The sequence below is a fragment of the Pan troglodytes genome, chromosome 9 (assembly GCF_028858775.2).
Source record: "Pan troglodytes isolate AG18354 chromosome 9, NHGRI_mPanTro3-v2.0_pri, whole genome shotgun sequence".
Classification (NCBI taxonomy): Eukaryota; Metazoa; Chordata; class Mammalia; order Primates; family Hominidae; genus Pan; species Pan troglodytes.
In genome coordinates this window covers 40594301-40613348 of record NC_072407.2, presented here as the reverse complement: position 1 = coordinate 40613348, position 19048 = coordinate 40594301, and the positions used below count along the sequence as shown (strand labels likewise).

At 37.6% G+C, this 19048-nt stretch overlaps 2 protein-coding genes across 10 annotated transcripts in view; one reads left to right on the top strand and one right to left on the bottom strand.

Moving 5' to 3' along the window:
• IFTAP (intraflagellar transport associated protein) overlaps window positions 1-12702 on the bottom strand; it is a 62891-nt gene extending 50189 nt beyond the window's left edge. The window contains exons 1-2 of one of the 9 annotated variants that reach the window (XM_024347043.3): window positions 12140-12225; window positions 9328-9414 (exon numbers count right to left, since the gene is read on the bottom strand). Coding sequence is in view for 1 of the 9 variants with exons in the window: in XM_063782877.1 (XP_063638947.1) it covers window positions 12414-12420 (7 nt within the window). In the remaining 8 variants the exon portion in view is untranslated. Of the gene's footprint in view, window positions 1-9327; window positions 9415-12139; window positions 12260-12293 lie in introns of those variants that run through there. The other 8 variants (XM_024347045.3, XM_024347040.3, XM_024347042.3 and 5 more) reach the window with 8 other exon arrangements.
• A 184-nt stretch (window positions 12703-12886) lies between these two features.
• RAG2 (recombination activating 2) lies at window positions 12887-17431 on the top strand. The gene has a single exon (XM_054662211.2). It carries the CDS (start codon window positions 12887-12889, stop codon window positions 14468-14470), a length of 1584 nt encoding a protein of 527 aa, XP_054518186.2. The 3' UTR covers window positions 14471-17431.
• The last annotated feature ends 1617 nt before the right edge of the window (window positions 17432-19048 follow it).

The following is a 19048-nucleotide window of genomic DNA, read 5'->3' as shown; positions in this document are numbered from 1 at the left end:
CAACTTAAAACAAAAGAAACTGTTTCAAGCTATTTGTACCTGAAAAAATTAGATACACGAAAAAGCATCGGTTATGGCTTATGCACATTTACTTGTAACACCACCAGGCTTTAGCAATGCAAAGCTGAATAAACTGTGTTTGCAGTAGCTAGACAGTAAATAATGATAAGTAAACTCAAAGGTGGCTATTATTTCACTACAGTAGGATGTATACTTTATTACAAGAATTTCAACGTCAATCTGCTTTTCCAGAATTGGAGCCTAGAAAAATTTCAACATTTTATTTTATCAATCTCTTCTTTAAAATCATCTTTGTAAGTTACTTCAGCAAACAAATACCAAACAGATGCAGCCAGGTTGTGGTTTCCATTCCTGTAAATGTCTTCTCATAATGCTTTAAGAGTGTTAATAGAAATTCCTTTAACCTTCTTTTCCACTTCTTAAACTGGCATATTTTGAGCATTATCCAACACATCTCAGTAGTACTGAAAGCAAACAATTAACAGATTGTGCCAGCACAAATTCAAAATCCTTCTAGGCCTTTAATTTTATTTGTGTGGTTATCCCAATATAGAGATGACATGTTTTTACTGACTATTTATTTATTTATTTATTTAGAGACAGAGTATCGCTCTTGATGCGATCTCGGCTCACTGCAACCTCTGCCTCCCGGGTTTAAGCAATTCTCCTGCCTCAGCCTCCCGAGTAGCTGGGATTACAGGCGCCTGCCACTATGGCTGGCTAATTTTTTTTTTGTATTTTTAGTAGAGATGGGGTTTCGCCATGTTGGGCAGACTGGTCTCGAACTCCTGACCTCAGGTGATCCGCCTGCCTTGGCCTCCCAAAGTGCTGGGATTACAGGCGTGCGCCACTGCGCCTGGCCTTATTGACTTTTTAAAGGACTTTTGGAACATGCAGTTTCACAAACTGTCATTATTGAAGAGTTTAACAATACCCATCTTCAAATTTAGAACTTGCCTTTTCTATAAAAATATAAACCTAATATTAAAAGTCCCCAGGGACTGACAGAACAGATAATGACTTATCAGACAGCCAAGTGGTTTATGCAAATCCTAGTGGGTTTCTAAAAGGAAGCAATGCATTTTCAATTACCATTCACATACTTTTGTGTTTTTATCATGAAGTATTTTTCTAAAAGAAAAACGGGGAGAGAGAGAGAGACACTTGCCTAGATAACAGAATTCTTTGTTTTGGTTTGGTTTTTATGTTTTAAGGCTTTGAGCTCCACATGAAAGACTCAAAACGTCTTGTGATAAGTAAATGTGTATAAATATCTGCTGGTAAATCACAAGCAACACTTTCACAATCATGGCCCCCAGAAGGAAATACAGGGAGCATGCACTGCTCCATGGACTACTACACTTCACTTGAAGACCACAGGCCTGGTTAGGAATAGGGTTCACTTTTTGCCAAGTCACTGAGAGATAGAAAAATCATATAACCTCCCTAAAGTCTTGTTTTCTGCTATCAAATAATGAAGCTAACAACCACCTAAGCTAGTTAATGTTATGTGCTCTCTGAAAGAACATTATTATGAAATATGATACATGAAATTGTCACCACTGATTCAGCACACCTTTGATGTTTACCTTCAGATCCCTGCTTAATGAACTTACTCAAACAAAATGCAACTTTCAGACACAAGAGTAGTAGACCTAAAAAAGCAAATCACCACAAGCTTGCTTCTCTGAAAGTACACAGTGTACTTTTTAACAGCACTAGGGTTATATGTCTGCAAAAAAAAAGGGGGGGGGGGCGGGGGGGAGGTGGTTAAAAACTCTGAGAGTTGTGCAGGTCTATCAAAGCCCACTTACTCAAAATGGTATTCTTCTGCTCAGTAAGAATCTACTGCTATACTGAAAGGTAAGATGGGATATTATCAAAATATTATCACTTTGCCTAAGGAAATAAAACCATCAACATTTGTACTTCAACAATTGCACAAGGTGTGTGTCCTTTTATATTTGTGTAAATGGTCAAATCTCCAAAAGACCAAACTGCACTCTAACTGCAGAGATTTAATAAGGCTGCACAGATGTGATTAGAACAGATCTAGTATGAACTGATTTCTTCCTCCTTGACTGAACTACAACAACTTTGCATCCTCTAATTTTTTTGTCTTTCAGATAATATCAAGAAGAAAGAAAAACATCCAGTGAGAAATTCAGATTCTGTGACTTGAGAGAAACCTGAAGGTTATCTAGTCCAATCATAGAGAATAAATGAGTATGGGAAAGAAACTTCATGTGAGGTTTCTGTCAACTAATGACTCTATTGATGAGCAGTAATGGGTGGTTCTCTCATCATAAATAGTCATGAGATGCTCATGATTATGAACTTTAAAGTGTATCTGAAGCCATCAGGAAATTAAGCACAAAGCAGCAATCTTACCCTGGCAGGTATATTCATGCCTCCATTTATGTTCCATACCCCAATAACATTCAAAAGGCCACAGGCTGAGCACATATTACATCATTATATATTAGAGACCTACCAATACAAATGAGAAAACAAAAGAAGAAACAAAAGGAATAAAGGGAAAGCAGAATATAAAACAAAACATCTCTTACAAAACAGAAAAGAATCTACACTCCTTTATTGTTTTTCATCAGGATGAAATAAAAAACATACAATTCTAGCATAAAGGTATACGCTGCACTTCAAGTTATAAGCTTTTATCAACAGCCTTTTCTAACATGTAAAAGGCATAGACCTCTTCATTATCACCAAAAAAGTTGATAGTATAAGCATCTAGACTTCCATATATTATTAAATTGCCCTAGGTATAGCCCTTTGCTGTGAACATTAAAGGAAGTATTTGGAAGGAGGTAGGAAAGGTTTGGGGATTACTGTTGACTACAAAGCTTTAAGAGAGAGATGAATTGCGTTCCATGCAGCAGTAATAGAAGTATGTCTTAATAGCTATACATTTCCCCTTGACAAATTCTCACCTAAAGGAAAAGGGAGCACATCCATCCTAAAAACTGCATACAATTTTTAAAATGTGGGTTCAGATTATAAACAAAGATAGCACAAAGGATGCCTTAACAAAAACAGATCTAGGTCCTTCCCTAAAGAGACTTATAATTTACATATTGACTTTTTTTTTTTTTTTGAGACTGAGTTTTGCTCTTGTCACCCAGGCTCGAGTGCAGTGGAGCAATCTCTACTCACTGCAGCCTCTACTTCCTGGGTTCAAGTGATTCTCCTACCTCAGACTCCTGAGTAGCCAGGATTACAGGCGCACACCACCACACCTGACTAATTTTTGTATTCTGAGTAGAGACAGGGTTTCACCATGTTGGCCAGGCTGGTCTCAAACACCTAACCTCAAGTGATCCGCCCACCTCAGCCTCCCAAAGTGCTGGGATTACAGGCATAAGCCACTGTGCCTGGCTGTAATTTACATATTCTATACAATACTCTGTTTCTGTAATAGCAATAACTCAGATTTTTATGTTATACTAAACTTATGCATGATGTTAACATTGCAGAAGCCTGGACCAAGGCTGCATGGGCCCTCCCTATATACCTCTTTGGAACCTCCTGTGAATTCATCTTGTGAATCTATAATTTTTTTTAGCTTAAAAATGGGGGATGGAAACAGAAAAGAAGGATAACTCAATTAAAACAAAAGATATTTAGGAAAAGAAAATTATCACTAAAAGTTTACCAAGAATGTTGGAACCAGGTGTGTTGTTTTCCCCCCACAGAAAGCTCTGGGAGAGAGACTAATACTAATCTATAAAATTACATGCATAAACAGAAACTTTCCTCTTGAAAAATTTGCTTCCCTTTCCTGTTCATTCACCCAAGCTACTTCAATGAGGTTTCTTGAGGCTATCATTCATTAAGCCCTTCTGTTCACCAGCAGATTGTATAATACCCATTTTATTTCCCCAAGTATACTCTTCCTCCTAGCTGTTTAAGTCAATCCAGAAATGTCTGCATTGACTCACTGAGGCAGGTCACCTAAGTATTAGATTGTTTTCAATTACACAGTTATTAATTCTATTAAACAAAGAAAAATGCAAACCAATTAAGCATTTGAACTCTCCCCACTCACTCCCTATCATTTTTTAAAAACAGATTAACTGTGTACATGGAATCTGTAGGATATACTCATAAGACAAATCTCAGGAAATCCATTGTTTTTGAAATCAAAAAGAATGCCTTTTCACTACCATTTTTGCTTGTTTTTTTAAATCATTTAGAGTTGTGTGGAATTACAAGTAAACACCCTATCTTCACCCCCTAACAAAACTCCTATAAGCACACTAACTGACCTCTAGACATTTATCAAAAAAAATTTGCCATACCCATATTTCAACCATGTCCAAAACTGATCTCCTAGCCTCAGAAATGCTATCAACTATATCAATGAGTTATGGGTAGTAACGGCGAGTAATTCAGTGAACACTTTTTTCAAGACTCCTGATAAAACTGTGAATCCATAAAGCAGTAAGGTTTCTGAGTCAACTTTATAGCTCTATAATCACACAATATTTCAATCATAAAAGATTTATTAGCTCAAACCTAATCCCACCCTCACATAAGATACAATGTCCCACTAACGGTTACTTTATACTGCATACTATGACACAAAGGCATCCACTCTTAATTAAAGTTGTCCCCTTCTCTCCAACTTCCTGAGCCTGTTAGCCACCTGCACAATGCACAGGACTTTAAACAATACCAAGAAGCCTACTCTAAAGCAAAACCCACACAGCTGGTTAGGAGCAGGTGTAGACCAACTGAACTAAATCACCTAGGAGTTCATTTCTAAGTGTTTCAAAATACCAGATCTTGCAAATAAAATCAAACTTTATTTCACTTGGCATTCTCTTAAAAGAAGATTTTAGATTTGTTTCCCAGCTATTTTGAATTATAAATTCCTAAGACTGTGGAATAATAAACGGGCTATAAGAGGTAATACAATGGTTCCCCAGTTTCCAATTTCACTCAATACTTTATTTGCAATTTTGCCTCAATGTACAAAACATAACACACACATGCACATACATATATAATTTCTTTTTGCCAATATGGTTTCTATACTCAAAGATAGAAATTAAGAATCAGGCCAGGTGCACAGTTCGTGCCTGTAACCCCAGGACTTGGGAAGGACAACATGGGGGATCACTTTAGCCCAGTAGTTCAGGACCACCTGGCCAGTATAGTGAGACCTCATCTCTACAAAAAATTAAATCATTAGCTGAGCATGATGGTGTCCACCTGTGGTCCCAGCTACTTGAGAGACTGAGGTGGGAGGATCACTTGAGCCCAGAAGTTGGTGGCTGAGTTGAGCCAAGATTATGCCACTGCACTCCAGCCTGGGCAACAGAGCAAGACCCTGTCTCCAAAAAAATCAATAAATAAATAAAATAAAAAATAAAAAGAATCACAAACTCCTAACTCCTTTCCTTCTCTAAAAATAAAGTATTTCAGTAAATTTTTTCTAGCAAGAACATTTTTCTAGCAAAACTCCTCTGAAATGTTTTCTCTATTTTGTTTTCAAGAAAAGAATCCACCTTAAATCAGAGATCATGAAATTTTTTAGGACGATACCAGTCATTCTGGTCAGGTGGCCATATCTAACTAATTGCTTTAAATAAAAAATGTCAAGTCACTTGTCATGTTCTTCTCTTGACAATACATCATACTAACTGTAAATTGCTTCCTTCTATACATTTCCTCTTCCTTCCTCTTTTCTTTGTCAGTTTCAGTTGTGGCTCCTATTGTGGAATTCATTCAACGAGCCAAACATCTACCTTTCCAATACAATTTATCTTATTTCCTCAAAAATCTGCCACTTAGTAAAACACTAATCATTGTCTATGCTTATCCTAATGCTATGAAAACTTGCCACTGACCTTATTGCAAACACTTGTTAACACACTGAGAGACAATGAAGTTTAAGCTGTTTCTCCATTTATAAAATGGGGATGGAAACGCTTGAGAGATGCACTACATTTCTTGAAATGCACTGTCATGAGTTCACAGAACAGTCTTTCTCCTCTGCCTCCCTCCAACCCATCATATCCACAGACCACTGCAGCTGTGTTACCCTTGTCAAGTTATGTGAACTTTTCTGATCCTGAGTAGTTTGAATGTAAAAATAAAGGGATTGGGCTTGAGGTGGGCTTCCATCTTTTTTTTCCAATTATGTTTCCTTTTTTGTCCAATTACCAGGCCAGGATATCCCATTACTAAGTTTTTATTTTTCCCATAAGATAAAGGTTGTTTACTCTGTTTTACTCTGCCTCAAGGCTTAAAAATGGGCTGAGCAACTTATAATTGTGATTTCTTAATGAACTTCTAAGAACTTTTAAGAAAAGCTGAATGTGGGAAGAATGTAAGGCATGTTCATCTGCAACCAAAAGTTGCTTAATTCTACTATCATATATGTTCTTTAAGGCAGTAGTTCCCAACCTTTTTCGCACCAGAGACCAGTTTCATGGAAGACAATTTTTCCATGGACAAGAGTGAGGGGGACAGTTTCAGGATGAAACTATTCCACCTCAGATCATCAGGCATTCGATCCTCATAAGGAACACACAACCTAGCTCCCTCACATGCGCAGCTTACAACAGGGTTCACACTCCAATGAGAATCTAATGCCACATAGCAGATCTGACAGGAGGCAGAGCTCAGGCGGTAAGGCTTGCCGGCCTGCGGCTCACCTCCTGCTGTGAAGCCCTGTTCCTAACAGACTGCTGACCGTACCTGTCTGTGGCCCAGGGATTGGCAATCCCTGCTTTAAGGGCAAGACCTGTGTCTGATTTTTTTTCTAATTCTCCACATGGCTTTGTACATAGTAGATGCTCAATAAATATAGTTTACTATTTTATATTTAGTTTCAATGCTGAGGACTTTTGGAGATCAGGAACCTTGTACGAGATCACTGTAAGTCTAATGCTCTCCTAATGGTATAGCAAGGACTTGGAGTCTTAAAACCCATTTTCAAATGTGCTACTAATTTCTAGTCTTGTCAAGAGACAACTAACCCATTCAGCAACTAATTGTTATGCTACAAATTGCCTGTTTTTTGATGTTAGTAAAATCCAAAGGCTAAAACACATCTAAATCTATCCATGGTTTCTATTTTTGCATTTCTTATTTTGTATTTACAGTGAAGACATCCAATATATCAATTTTATGACAGTTGTCCTTATGGTTGCTGTAATTTCAAGTATCTTAATCATTATACAACACTTTATATAACACATAAATAGGTTAGGGAAATAACCCAATATCCTTTTGCAGATTAAAAAAATCATCACAGAAGGAACTAGAAGAGATGACGATGCTTTTTTAAGGATGGATCGACATTTCAAATGATGAGAATCCACCAATCAACTGAGCTACATACATCTGTTTAAAAAAAAAATCGACCCTGAAAATATACACTAAAATTTTGCAAAAAATTAGTCACTTATGCAAACATATTTAGGTAATATATTTGCATCTTCATCATTAGGTAAGATTTACTATGTACATTCTATAGACATTTTAATCCATTAATCCTTATAATAAGGTAGTTATTATTGCCATTTTAGAGATAAGAAAACTGACACTCAAAAAGGTCACAGGACTGAAACTCAAACCCAGATTTGCCTAGCTCTGATCATTACATTTTATCATCTAAGCCATATGGAAACTGATCAAATGACCAACAATAGTGGAAGGTTAGGTAAATTAGGTTGCATTTAGAAATTATGCTACTATTAGAAATTATAGGCTGGGCAAGGTGGCTCACTCCTGTAATCCCAGCACTTTGGGAGGCCAAGGCAGGTGGGTCACCCAAGGTCAGGAGTTTGAGACCAGCCTGGCCAACATGGCAAAACCGCATCTCCACTAAAAATACAAAAATTAGCTGGGTGTGGTGGCGTGTGCCTGTAATCCCACCTATTCGGGAGGCTGAGGTAGGAGAATCGCTTGAACCTGGGTAGCAGAGGTTGCAGTGAGCCAAGATCGTACCACTGCACTCCAGCCTGGGAGACAGAGCGGGACTCCATCTCAAAAAAAAGAAAATAAAAGAAATTATAAAGGTAGTTTTTGCTATCAAGATCACTATGGAATATTAAACTCTTCCTTGGCTGAACACTTTGCATACATTATCTCATTTAATCTTTTCCTGACAACTTTTTGAAGTAAATATTTCTATTATCCTCATTTCAGAGACAGAGAAACAGAGGCTTAAGGATTAAGATGACTCTACCTGAAAAACAGAGGCTTGAGGATTAAGATGACTCTACTACCTGAAAAATAGCAGAGCTGGCAAAGAAAACCAGGTGAGCTTGACCCCAAAAGCCCATTTTCTTAATCATTACACTGTATTATTACTCAGTAGCTGCCTGATATAAAGTTGGTAGAGGGCCTCGAATAATTACAACTCCTTCCTTCTGAGCCTTGCATTAAAGAAAATGAGACCACAAAAGGGTACCTCAAAGTTAAAATGAATAGCACTGGTATTAGTGGTCTCTGCTTTAGGACAAATACTTTCTCATTTGATTCAAAATAGTGTTTATTTAAACCATAGAAATTATATGTATTTCTTCTGTGTTTTTCTAAAATGTTCTTAATTTTTAAAAATCAAGTTTTGACCAGATTTCTTTTTATCTTTACAAATAGTGAATTGTGTTGCCATTGTTGCTAGTAGTGAAAGAGTTAAATCCTGAGGGTACACCCTGTTGGGTATCTCCCTCAACCATCTAAAGAAAGAAAGAAAAAAAAAGGTCACAGTCAGTTACTCCCATTAGATCAGTGTTCATAAGAACATCTGTAGGCACACATACACACTCTGTTTATAGTCAGCCTTCTGCTTGCCACAGTCATAGTGGGCAGTCAGTGAATCTTCCCCAAGTGCTGACAATTAATACCTGGTTTAGCGGCAAAGATTCAGAGAGGCGTGAGCAGCCCCTCTGGCCTTCAGGTAGGTCTGATACCTTCATTTCTACCAAAGCTAAAAAATGGGAGCCTATGTTAGTAAACTTTAAGGGAATGAAGATGCCACACTTTGGCAGTGTGTTAGTCACAAGTGGATTTGGTGTCTAGATAGGGAAGGGATGAGTAGAATTTGGAAAATGTGGGGCTTTCTGTTCTCTGGCTGCTTCAGGGATTTAATTATTAGGCCTTTAGAGCACTATTATTAATCTTCGTACATAAATCGTTCTCTGGCCTAAGATAGGAAGGAAGACCTAATCCTGGTTTTACTGCCAGCAGAAATAAAATAATATATGCCTCAAACCTGATTAACAGTGAAAGATACTGTTATTCACACATTAAATGCCTGAAGTTACTTACATGAGGTTACTTGCTACTCTGGAGCAATCAAGAAAACATGGCCAGCACGGATCAGCAAGATTTAATGTTTCACAGTACAGTATCTTTCTTTGGAAAAGAAAAAGTCAGTTCAGATATTGGGAACTATAAACCCAGACCTCATACTATGAGTCCTTTCATTATACTCAACTATGCCCTAGCATCAGAGAGAATAAATGAAAATCTCCCTGCTGAAGAATGTTAGCATGGGGTTGGGAAAATTGCATATATTTATTGGTCCTATATTTCTGTCCTTTACAAAGAATCTTTAATGTGTTGACCTTGAAGCCTCCCTCAGCTGAAGAACAGGATCTTATTCTTTTAAATCTGCCTGATTTTATGTAGCCTATTAAAAGGAAAAGACTTCAGTAGGTTATTTTAGATATAGTATAATCATTTAAAAACTCTTTTTAAAAACCAAGGTGTGACTAATACAGTCATATTGAAACTATGGAAGAGATACAATAGTCTACTCCAGTGAAAAATATATTCAAGTTGATAAAGCAAAATTTCGAAAACTAAATGTGGCAAAATAATGTGAAAACACTTTCAATGTTCCTGTTTATTCTTTAAATGCATACATCATCTGGTTAAAGTGAGTAATCTAAAAATTAATTACTCACACTTGAACCGTGTTACAAGAGGAGGTAATTCATCTTAGCAATAAGAAACTTTACCACTGTTTTTAGGGCCTTGAAATTATGAAATGAGCCAAAAGCAGAGCATCAGAGGGAAAACAGGTCAAAAGCCCTGTTTCAAAAATCTTTAGGGACCTAGACTAAGCTACAAAAATGGACAATCCTCCTTACGTCTTGCCCAAGAAAATGTTTCTGTGTAATCTACAATAATCATGTTTTCACTTACGAGAAGCCAAAATTCCTACAGCAACCTTAAAATGAAACCAAGGGGAGACAATGAAAACATTGCTTTAAAACAAGTGTTCTTGAAAAATCCCTTTGGATCTGGAATCCATTACCACTGTATGGCTTGCCTTGTATCTCAATAACAGTCATCACAGGTGTTTGAAACAAGCAGGCCTTGGCTTTGGTGTTCCCCCCACCCAAAATGGGACAACTCTCTGATCATAATCACTCAGGCTGAGTGTAATCACCTACAGTTTTCTGAAGTGAGGGTCAATAATGTCTCCTTTTAGTTTCTATGAATAGCATTTTTCATAGTTGCTCAGATGCCTTCTCTCATGTAGGCTTGGGTAGGCCATGATATAAATAAAACACTGCCCAGATTATTTTATAAGCAGGGCAGTTTGCTGAATGTACAACTGAGGGAGACAGGCTTGTTTTCATAACTTTGATAATAATCCTTCTCAGACACCATTTCCTCACCTGCTTTAATAACCCGCCAGATAATTGTTGAAAGATCACCCCCTTATGAGTCTCCCAAGTAGACTGAAAATAATAACTACAAGCGATTATTTAGCAGTAAATTACAGCTGATCTACAGAAGTTCTTTAAAGCAAAAAAAAAAAAAAAAAAAAAACCACTACCATCTCATTAGAGTGACCAGAGATTCTAAATAGTCCAAGGAATCTTTGCAGGAGGAATAAAGAAAAATTAGATAAATTATAGTATCAATTAACATTTATTGAGTGTTTATGTGCCAGACACTGTTCTATGTGATTTACACGTGCTATCCCATTTATTTCTCAAAACAGCCCAGTGAATAGATACCAAGATTATCCCCAGTTAGACAAAGGGTGACAAGAAGAATAAAATATTAACTATCTTCTGTTAATAAATTAACTACTACCAGCACCCTCATCATATATGTTTATCCAATTCTTTTAGTTCAAATGTTTATCTGTCTATACCCACTGATCTGATTCCCATATCCTAAAGCCCCTTCTCATCCTCTCCAACCTTATCAACTGCCATTACTGGCAGGTGCATATGCACTAGACCTTATTTTTGGTAAATTTTAAAATAATCATAACTATCGTCTACTATATGCAAATCCCTGTTCTAAGTACTTTACGTATATTCAACTATTAATCATAACTGACATCAATATATGAGGTTGGTAAAATTATTATCTCAGTTTTCAGATGAGGAAACTGAGGCACACAGAGGTTACATAACTTGCCCAAAGTCATGTAGTTAGTGGCAGAGCCAGGATTTGAATCCAGCTAGTAAGCATTCAGAGTCCACACTCAGCCATTGTTTATACTGCTTTTGAAGCATATTAAGAATTAACTCTTAAAAGTCAAGAAATCTGTGCTATGTTTTGTTTCCTTTAACATTTGGTGCACAGGACTTCACACGGCAAACACGGAGTGTATTCCACAACTCTCTAAGGTAAACAATAATAAAATAGAAATTTATCAAGCTTCCTTCATCTAGTAAATATTCTTTTTGTTGTAACACAAGTATGAAATCCTGAATAATTCAAACACTTCTATGCTTAGTCCCTGCTTACTTACTACAGAATTATTAAAGAATTACCCAAAAGTTCTTGGACTGGAAAGATGTGAAAAAGCCACTAACTCTATTTTCCTAGAATGAAGATGAAAAGAAGATGTGTTTAGGAACCTTCTCTGCTTCCCTAAAAGAACACTAAAAACAGTAGTAAAAACAGTGAAGAAAACAAAGGACCTTTAAAGTGCACTCGTTAAAACCTAATAACTGTATTTCTATTACTAAATGTAGAAGTGGTAAAAATCTTTAACAGGCAATGTCTCCCCTGCATTCTAGGGATTCAAAGATCCATCTTTCGGTTCTGTAAGACAGTCACGGCTTTTGTAACCTCGGTGCCCCCTTCAACCTCCCGCCCCAAGCACCTCCAGGGTCGTCAGGGATGTAGTTTTGAGTCGCGCTCCTAAGCATCCAGACAGGCAGGACACCGTAACGACATCTCTGCCGGGAGTCTCTTCAGACTGCGGTCTCCAGGTAACCGCACTCCAACAGAAGCAGTTGTGCTTCCTATCGGGTCACCTGTTCAAAAGTCCCCAGGAGAGGCTCCAGCAATACCAGGGTAGCGGTTTGCCCGACACCGCTCCGGGCGCTGCAGCCTTCCGGCAACCCGGACGTTGGGTCGGTGTCAGCCACTCTCACCTCCCATTCCCTAGTTTTCCTCCTTTGCTCCCGTCTAGTCACTTCGCACCTTCGGCTAGTCTTTATTCACAGACACATTCCAGGAGTCCCCTCTCCCAGAGCAACAAAGACAGATTTCCAAAGCTACACATCCCAGAGAGAACGGATTCTTGGGAAATGTGGTTCTTTCAGCTGACGCATGGTGACTCTTTACGGAAAAGGACTACAATTCCCAGAAATCCTAGGGAGCATATAGTCCTTGGCTAAAACATGTCCCATCTCCTTGGATGGAATGGCAATAAAGGTTCTGTGGCTCTTTACTGACGTAACTCCTTGGATTTTCCTCATTCAGTCCCACCGCAAGCGTGTGGGAGGACTTAAAAAAATGCTATTCACATGTGAAGGAATCTAAATACGATGATTATATGAAGCGATCTCTAAGTCATTTTATTTTATAATTCTTTCAGACAAAAATCTACGTACCATCAGAAACTATGTCTCTGCAGATGGTAACAGTCAGTAATAACATAGCCTTAATTCAGCCAGGCTTCTCACTGATGAATTTTGATGGACAAGTTTTCTTCTTTGGACAAAAAGGCTGGCCCAAAAGATCCTGCCCCACTGGAGTTTTCCATCTGGATGTAAAGCATAACCATGTCAAACTGAAGCCTACAATTTTCTCTAAGGATTCCTGCTACCTCCCTCCTCTTCGCTACCCAGCCACTTGCACATTCAAAGGCAGCTTGGAGTCTGAAAAGCATCAATACATCATCCATGGAGGGAAAACACCAAACAATGAGGTTTCAGATAAGATTTATGTCATGTCTATTGTTTGCAAGAACAACAAAAAGGTTACTTTTCGCTGCACAGAGAAAGACTTGGTAGGAGATGTTCCTGAAGCCAGATATGGTCATTCCATTAATGTGGTGTACAGCCGAGGGAAAAGTATGGGTGTTCTCTTTGGAGGACGCTCATACATGCCTTCTACCCACAGAACCACAGAAAAATGGAATAGTGTAGCTGACTGCCTGCCCCGTGTTTTCCTGGTGGATTTTGAATTTGGGTGTGCTACATCATACATTCTTCCAGAACTTCAGGATGGGCTATCTTTTCATGTCTCTATTGCCAAAAATGACACCATCTATATTTTAGGAGGACATTCACTTGCCAATAATATCCGGCCTGCCAACCTGTACAGAATAAGGGTTGATCTTCCCCTGGGTAGCCCAGCTGTGAATTGCACAGTCTTGCCAGGAGGAATCTCTGTCTCCAGTGCAATCCTGACTCAAACTAACAATGATGAATTTGTTATTGTTGGTGGCTATCAGCTTGAAAATCAAAAAAGAATGATCTGCAACATCATCTCTTTAGAGGACAACAAGATAGAAATTCGTGAGATGGAGACCCCAGATTGGACCCCAGACATTAAGCACAGCAAGATATGGTTTGGAAGCAACATGGGAAATGGAACTGTTTTTCTTGGCATACCAGGAGACAATAAACAAGTTGTTTCAGAAGGATTCTATTTCTATATGTTGAAATGTGCTGAAGATGATACTAATGAAGAGCAGACAACATTCACAAACAGTCAAACATCAACAGAAGATCCAGGGGATTCCACTCCCTTTGAAGACTCTGAAGAATTTTGTTTCAGTGCAGAAGCAAATAGTTTTGATGGTGATGATGAATTTGACACCTATAATGAAGATGATGAAGAAGATGAGTCTGAGACAGGCTACTGGATTACATGCTGCCCTACTTGTGATGTGGATATCAACACTTGGGTACCATTCTATTCAACTGAGCTCAACAAACCCGCCATGATCTACTGCTCTCATGGGGATGGGCACTGGGTCCATGCTCAGTGCATGGATCTGGCAGAACGCACACTCATCCATCTGTCAGCAGGAAGCAACAAGTATTACTGCAATGAGCATGTGGAGATAGCAAGAGCTCTACACACTCCCCAAAGAGTCCTACCCTTAAAAAAGCCTCCAATGAAATCCCTCCATAAAAAAGGTTCTGGAAAAATCTTGACTCCTGCCAAGAAATCCTTTCTTAGAAGGTTGTTTGATTAGTTTTGCAAAAGCCTTTCAGATTCAGGTGTATGGAATTTTTGAATCTATTTTTAAAATCATAACATTGATTTTAAAAATACATTTTTGTTTATTTAAAATGCCTATGTTTTCTTTTAGTTACATGAATTAAGGGCCAGAAAAAAAGTGTTTATAATGCAATGATAAATAAAGTCATTCTAGAACCTATACATTTTGAAAATATTTTACCCAAATACTCAATTTACTAATTTATTCTTCACTGAGGATTTCTGATCTGATTTTTTATTCAACAAACCTTAAACACCCAGAAGCAGTAATAATCATCGAGGTATGTTTATATTTATTATATGAGTATTGGTAACAAATAACCTATAGAGTGGTTATGACAAATTTAGCCAATAAAGAAATTAACACCCAAAAGAATTAAATTGATTATTTTGTGCAACATAACAATTCGGCAGTTGGCCAAAACTTAAAAGCAAGATCTACTACATCCCACATTAGTGTTCTTTATATACCTTCAAGCAACCCCTTGGATTATGCCCATGAACAAGTTAGTTTCTCATAGCTTTACAGATGTAGATATAAATATATGTATACATATAGATAGATAATGTTCTCCACTGACACGAAAGAAGAAATAAATAATCTACATCAAGTTTGACGTGTTTTCCTGAATTATTTGTATGCATTTTCTTTAAGGATTTCCCCTCCCCATTATATGATGCATGAATGATGTGCCAAAGTCAGTCATTTGAACTAATTATTTGTGAGAATTTTCATGGAAAACTGGAGCCCATTGCTACTTAGTACTCTGGAAAAAGGAAGTGAGTAAGAATACAATAAGAAATGACCACCAAATAAATCTCATGGAGAAGAATAATATTATTTCCCAAAATAATGTAAGTTTAAAGAATTTCATGACATTTACAGGCAGAAGATTTAAATGGAGGAAAAGAAATGTATTTGTGTGAGAGAGAGAGTGTGTGTGTGTGTGTAGTTAACATGTGGAGATTGCTGCCAGTGAATATTATAAAATCAGTGATCTTGCCAAGGTTTAATTAGACACTCGCTAGGATGAAACTAGTTAAAATGACTGTTAATTTTAAAGGTTCAAGACATCAGTTGATAACTAGATGACCTTAGAAACAAATGTCTTTCCTCCTGAAATATTTTCCGGAAAAAAAAAATTTCTGGAAAAACCTTATCTTAAGAGCTTCAGCCACAGTTACAGTGAAGACTCTTACTCTTCACTGAAAGTCTACAGTGTGTAAGGTACAACTAACAAATTTACGGGAAACATGAATTATGCAAGAGATGAAACGCTGGAGCACAAGTTCTTCTGCTGAAAGTTCCATGTCCCCAGATACTGAAATTAACTTTGATAAACTGAATCATATTCACTCTGTTTCAATAATATTGCTCGCTGAATATTCCTGTTGAACAATTGTTGCACATTGATTTGATCTTTTGTTGTTTCCATCACCTATATAAAAATAATAAAATATAAAAATCTTCTGTTTATATTGATTTACTCTAATTATTAAGATATGTTACCTAAATAACGGCAAAATTAAACTAATTTTTTCAAGATCACTCCACTTTGATTTTTTTTTCTATTTAGTAGAAAATGGCACAAGTTGGAGCAAAAATATCCTTTACAGAGTCCAAAAGTGAAATTTCCCCAAGGAGTAGGTATATTCTCTCTTCTTGATTTGTCTGCAGTGATTTGGGGGCTAAAGAATTATTACCACATATTTATTTTGTAGCCAATGGGATCCAGATATGGTAATCTAAGTGATTCAGTTGTGAACTCATTGAGTTTCATAGTCAAACTCAGATCTCACCAGTATAGCTGCTTTTGTGGGAGGGTGTGTGTGTGCATGTGTGTGTGTGTGTGTGTGTTTCAAGAGCATGCAGATTGGTTATACAGATTATATGTTTGAGTACAATTAAGTCTTTTTTATGTCATCTCAGCAATCAGTTTATTCGATGTTACTTTAAGATAATGGTCACTGCTTTTCTAATAAGCTAATGCAAACATTCAAATGAGCCATGTTAGAAGAGTAGACACCTATTTCAACAATATTGCCTTTGCCTAAAATGTTTCAGGGACTCACATTTCAATCAATCACCTTCAGAATCCATGATTCATTCCGCTGAAGATGTTCAACAGCTGTACCTCTTTCTTCATTAAAGATGGATTTAATTTCTGGAAACAGATAAGTGTCATTTGAAATCTAGCAGAGTGAGATTTTCAGTATTACACTACCACTTTAGGTCAAAAACAAAGTGTGAATACAAGCTAACAAAATGGATTTTCTGATATGGCTTGTGAATGGGTTTTAAAGGAAAGTCTCAAAATTGTTTGCACAAGACTACAGGAGTAGTATCAAGAAATAAGTATATGGCTTCCCAGGGTAATCATTTTAGGGGACTATACACATCTGTAAGTACAGGTGAGTTCAATGTGTTAGGGGAAAGGGAAAGTGTAAAGAAAAAGAAATTGTCATTCCAAAGGCTCTGGGGAGAGATGAAGCTTGTTACATTTGAAGAACTGAAAGGTCAGCCTGGTTAAAACACAGTAAACAAGTAGGGGTGGAATGGCATGAACCCAGAGAGGCAGGCAGGGGCCAGGGATCCAATTTTTCATTGGTAAAATAAAATCATATTCTGCTCTGCCCATATAGTAAGGGCAGAGCACATTATTATAAACTGAAAAATAATGTATACTCTTGTTATATTTGTGTTCAAAAACATAGTTTCATTATTCTCTATCATTGTGAAATAAATCCAGACACTCTGAGTAAAAATTATTTAAGAGGGTATTTGCCAGAGATTTTACCATAATAAACATACATAATACACATTCCAACTGACAAATACAAAATCTAGATGACACATCATCAAGGACTACATAAAAATATTTTAGGTAGCCTGAAGGGAGGAAGACTAATGGTCTTGAATTATGGTTAATAAGAGGATTAATAAAACCATCTAGATTAGAAGATATAATTGATGGTATGTGATCTCATCTTGCATTGAAAGTCAAATTATAAGATCAGATTTGTCAGAAATAATATTCTTTTTGGTAGACCATAAACTGATAAAACGAAGAACATGAAGTTTGGTAAAGAGATAAATCACTCATTTAGCATAGTATGAATGGTCCATTGACCTGTTCCCTCCTGGCTTATTTCTTAGCCCCACTACTCACTTCACACTTTATGCTCAATTTCCAAAATGCCAAACTGATAACACTCCTAGTGAGTACCCCTGGTTGTTTTAAACCCCAGGGCCTTTGAGCAAGCTGTTCCTTCTGCAGGGAATACTTTCCCTCTTGCACTTTGCAGCTCCTGCTAATGCCCTGGTCCATCTGGCCCAGTACTATTCACTCTTTACATCCTAGTTTAGATAGCTCCTCCCTCTAGAAGCCTTCTCTGAACCCACTAGCTTTTACAGCTTACATACTCAGGGTGCAAGAAATAAGCCTGGCTGTATTTTTCTCTAACTCAGCTTACATTGTATTATGCATCTCTTTGACTGTATGCTGGAAATACAATTTCAACAATTTTAGAGTTCTACCTATTTTCACCCAACCTTTCATCCAAGTTCCAGGGAGAAATATAATGCCGAGTTGTCAGGAGAGGGGTGAGGAAGGGTGAAGTATCTGGTCCTTAGGGTCATCATTCCTCCTCATTAACTTCAGCTACAACATCCATTGCCATTATCAGACTTGGAGGATGATCCTGAATTGCAGCCCAGTCTTCACTGCAAGTCGTCCTTATGTCTAGCCCTCTCTATGCTGCTTTCTGGGTCTCTGGTGGGCTCACATGATGGCAAGGAGATCATTCAGCCTCTTCCTTTCCCAGCATGGCCAAATGGTCTCTTTGGGACCATCTAGGAAATTGTCTATTTCTGTACCTTTCTTGGGCACATCTTACTACTCTTGCAGCTTTCTGGGCCACAGATTCTCATCTGAACTATCACTGGCTAAACACACATCACTACCATTTCACCTCTGGATGTTACTGCTTTCCTGGGCCCTATCACGGAAGTAAGATGCACATCCTCACTGCTCCTGACTCCAGAAACTAATCTGGGATTCCTATTGCTCTCCCCAACTCCACAGCTCAGCCCAAGGTATATTGTACAAAGAGTTCTTTTCCCTGGGACCCACAATGTCTACTCACTCCATCTTTGTCTCGAATTCACTTCTCAAAAATCTTTATCTAGGTATGGAAACAGTTTCTTGTCATCATGCTTACCAAGTGCATATTTATTGCATGAAAGAATGAATACTGAATGACTGAGGGCATGACAGAATAGCTCTTACTCATCAGATACTCTTCAAAACATAATGCTAATATTTTCCATTTCCCCATGAAGCATAGACTATTTTTTCTTTTTCTTTTTTTTTCTTTTTCTTTCTTCTTTTTAGATTTCTTTTTTTTTTAGAGATGGAGTATCACTCTGTCACACAAGGCTAGAGTTCAGTGGCACCATCATGGCTTTCTGCAACCTCTAACTCCTGGGCTCAAGAAATCCTCCTACCTCAGCTCCCGAGTAGCTAGAGCTTCAGGTGCATACCACCATACC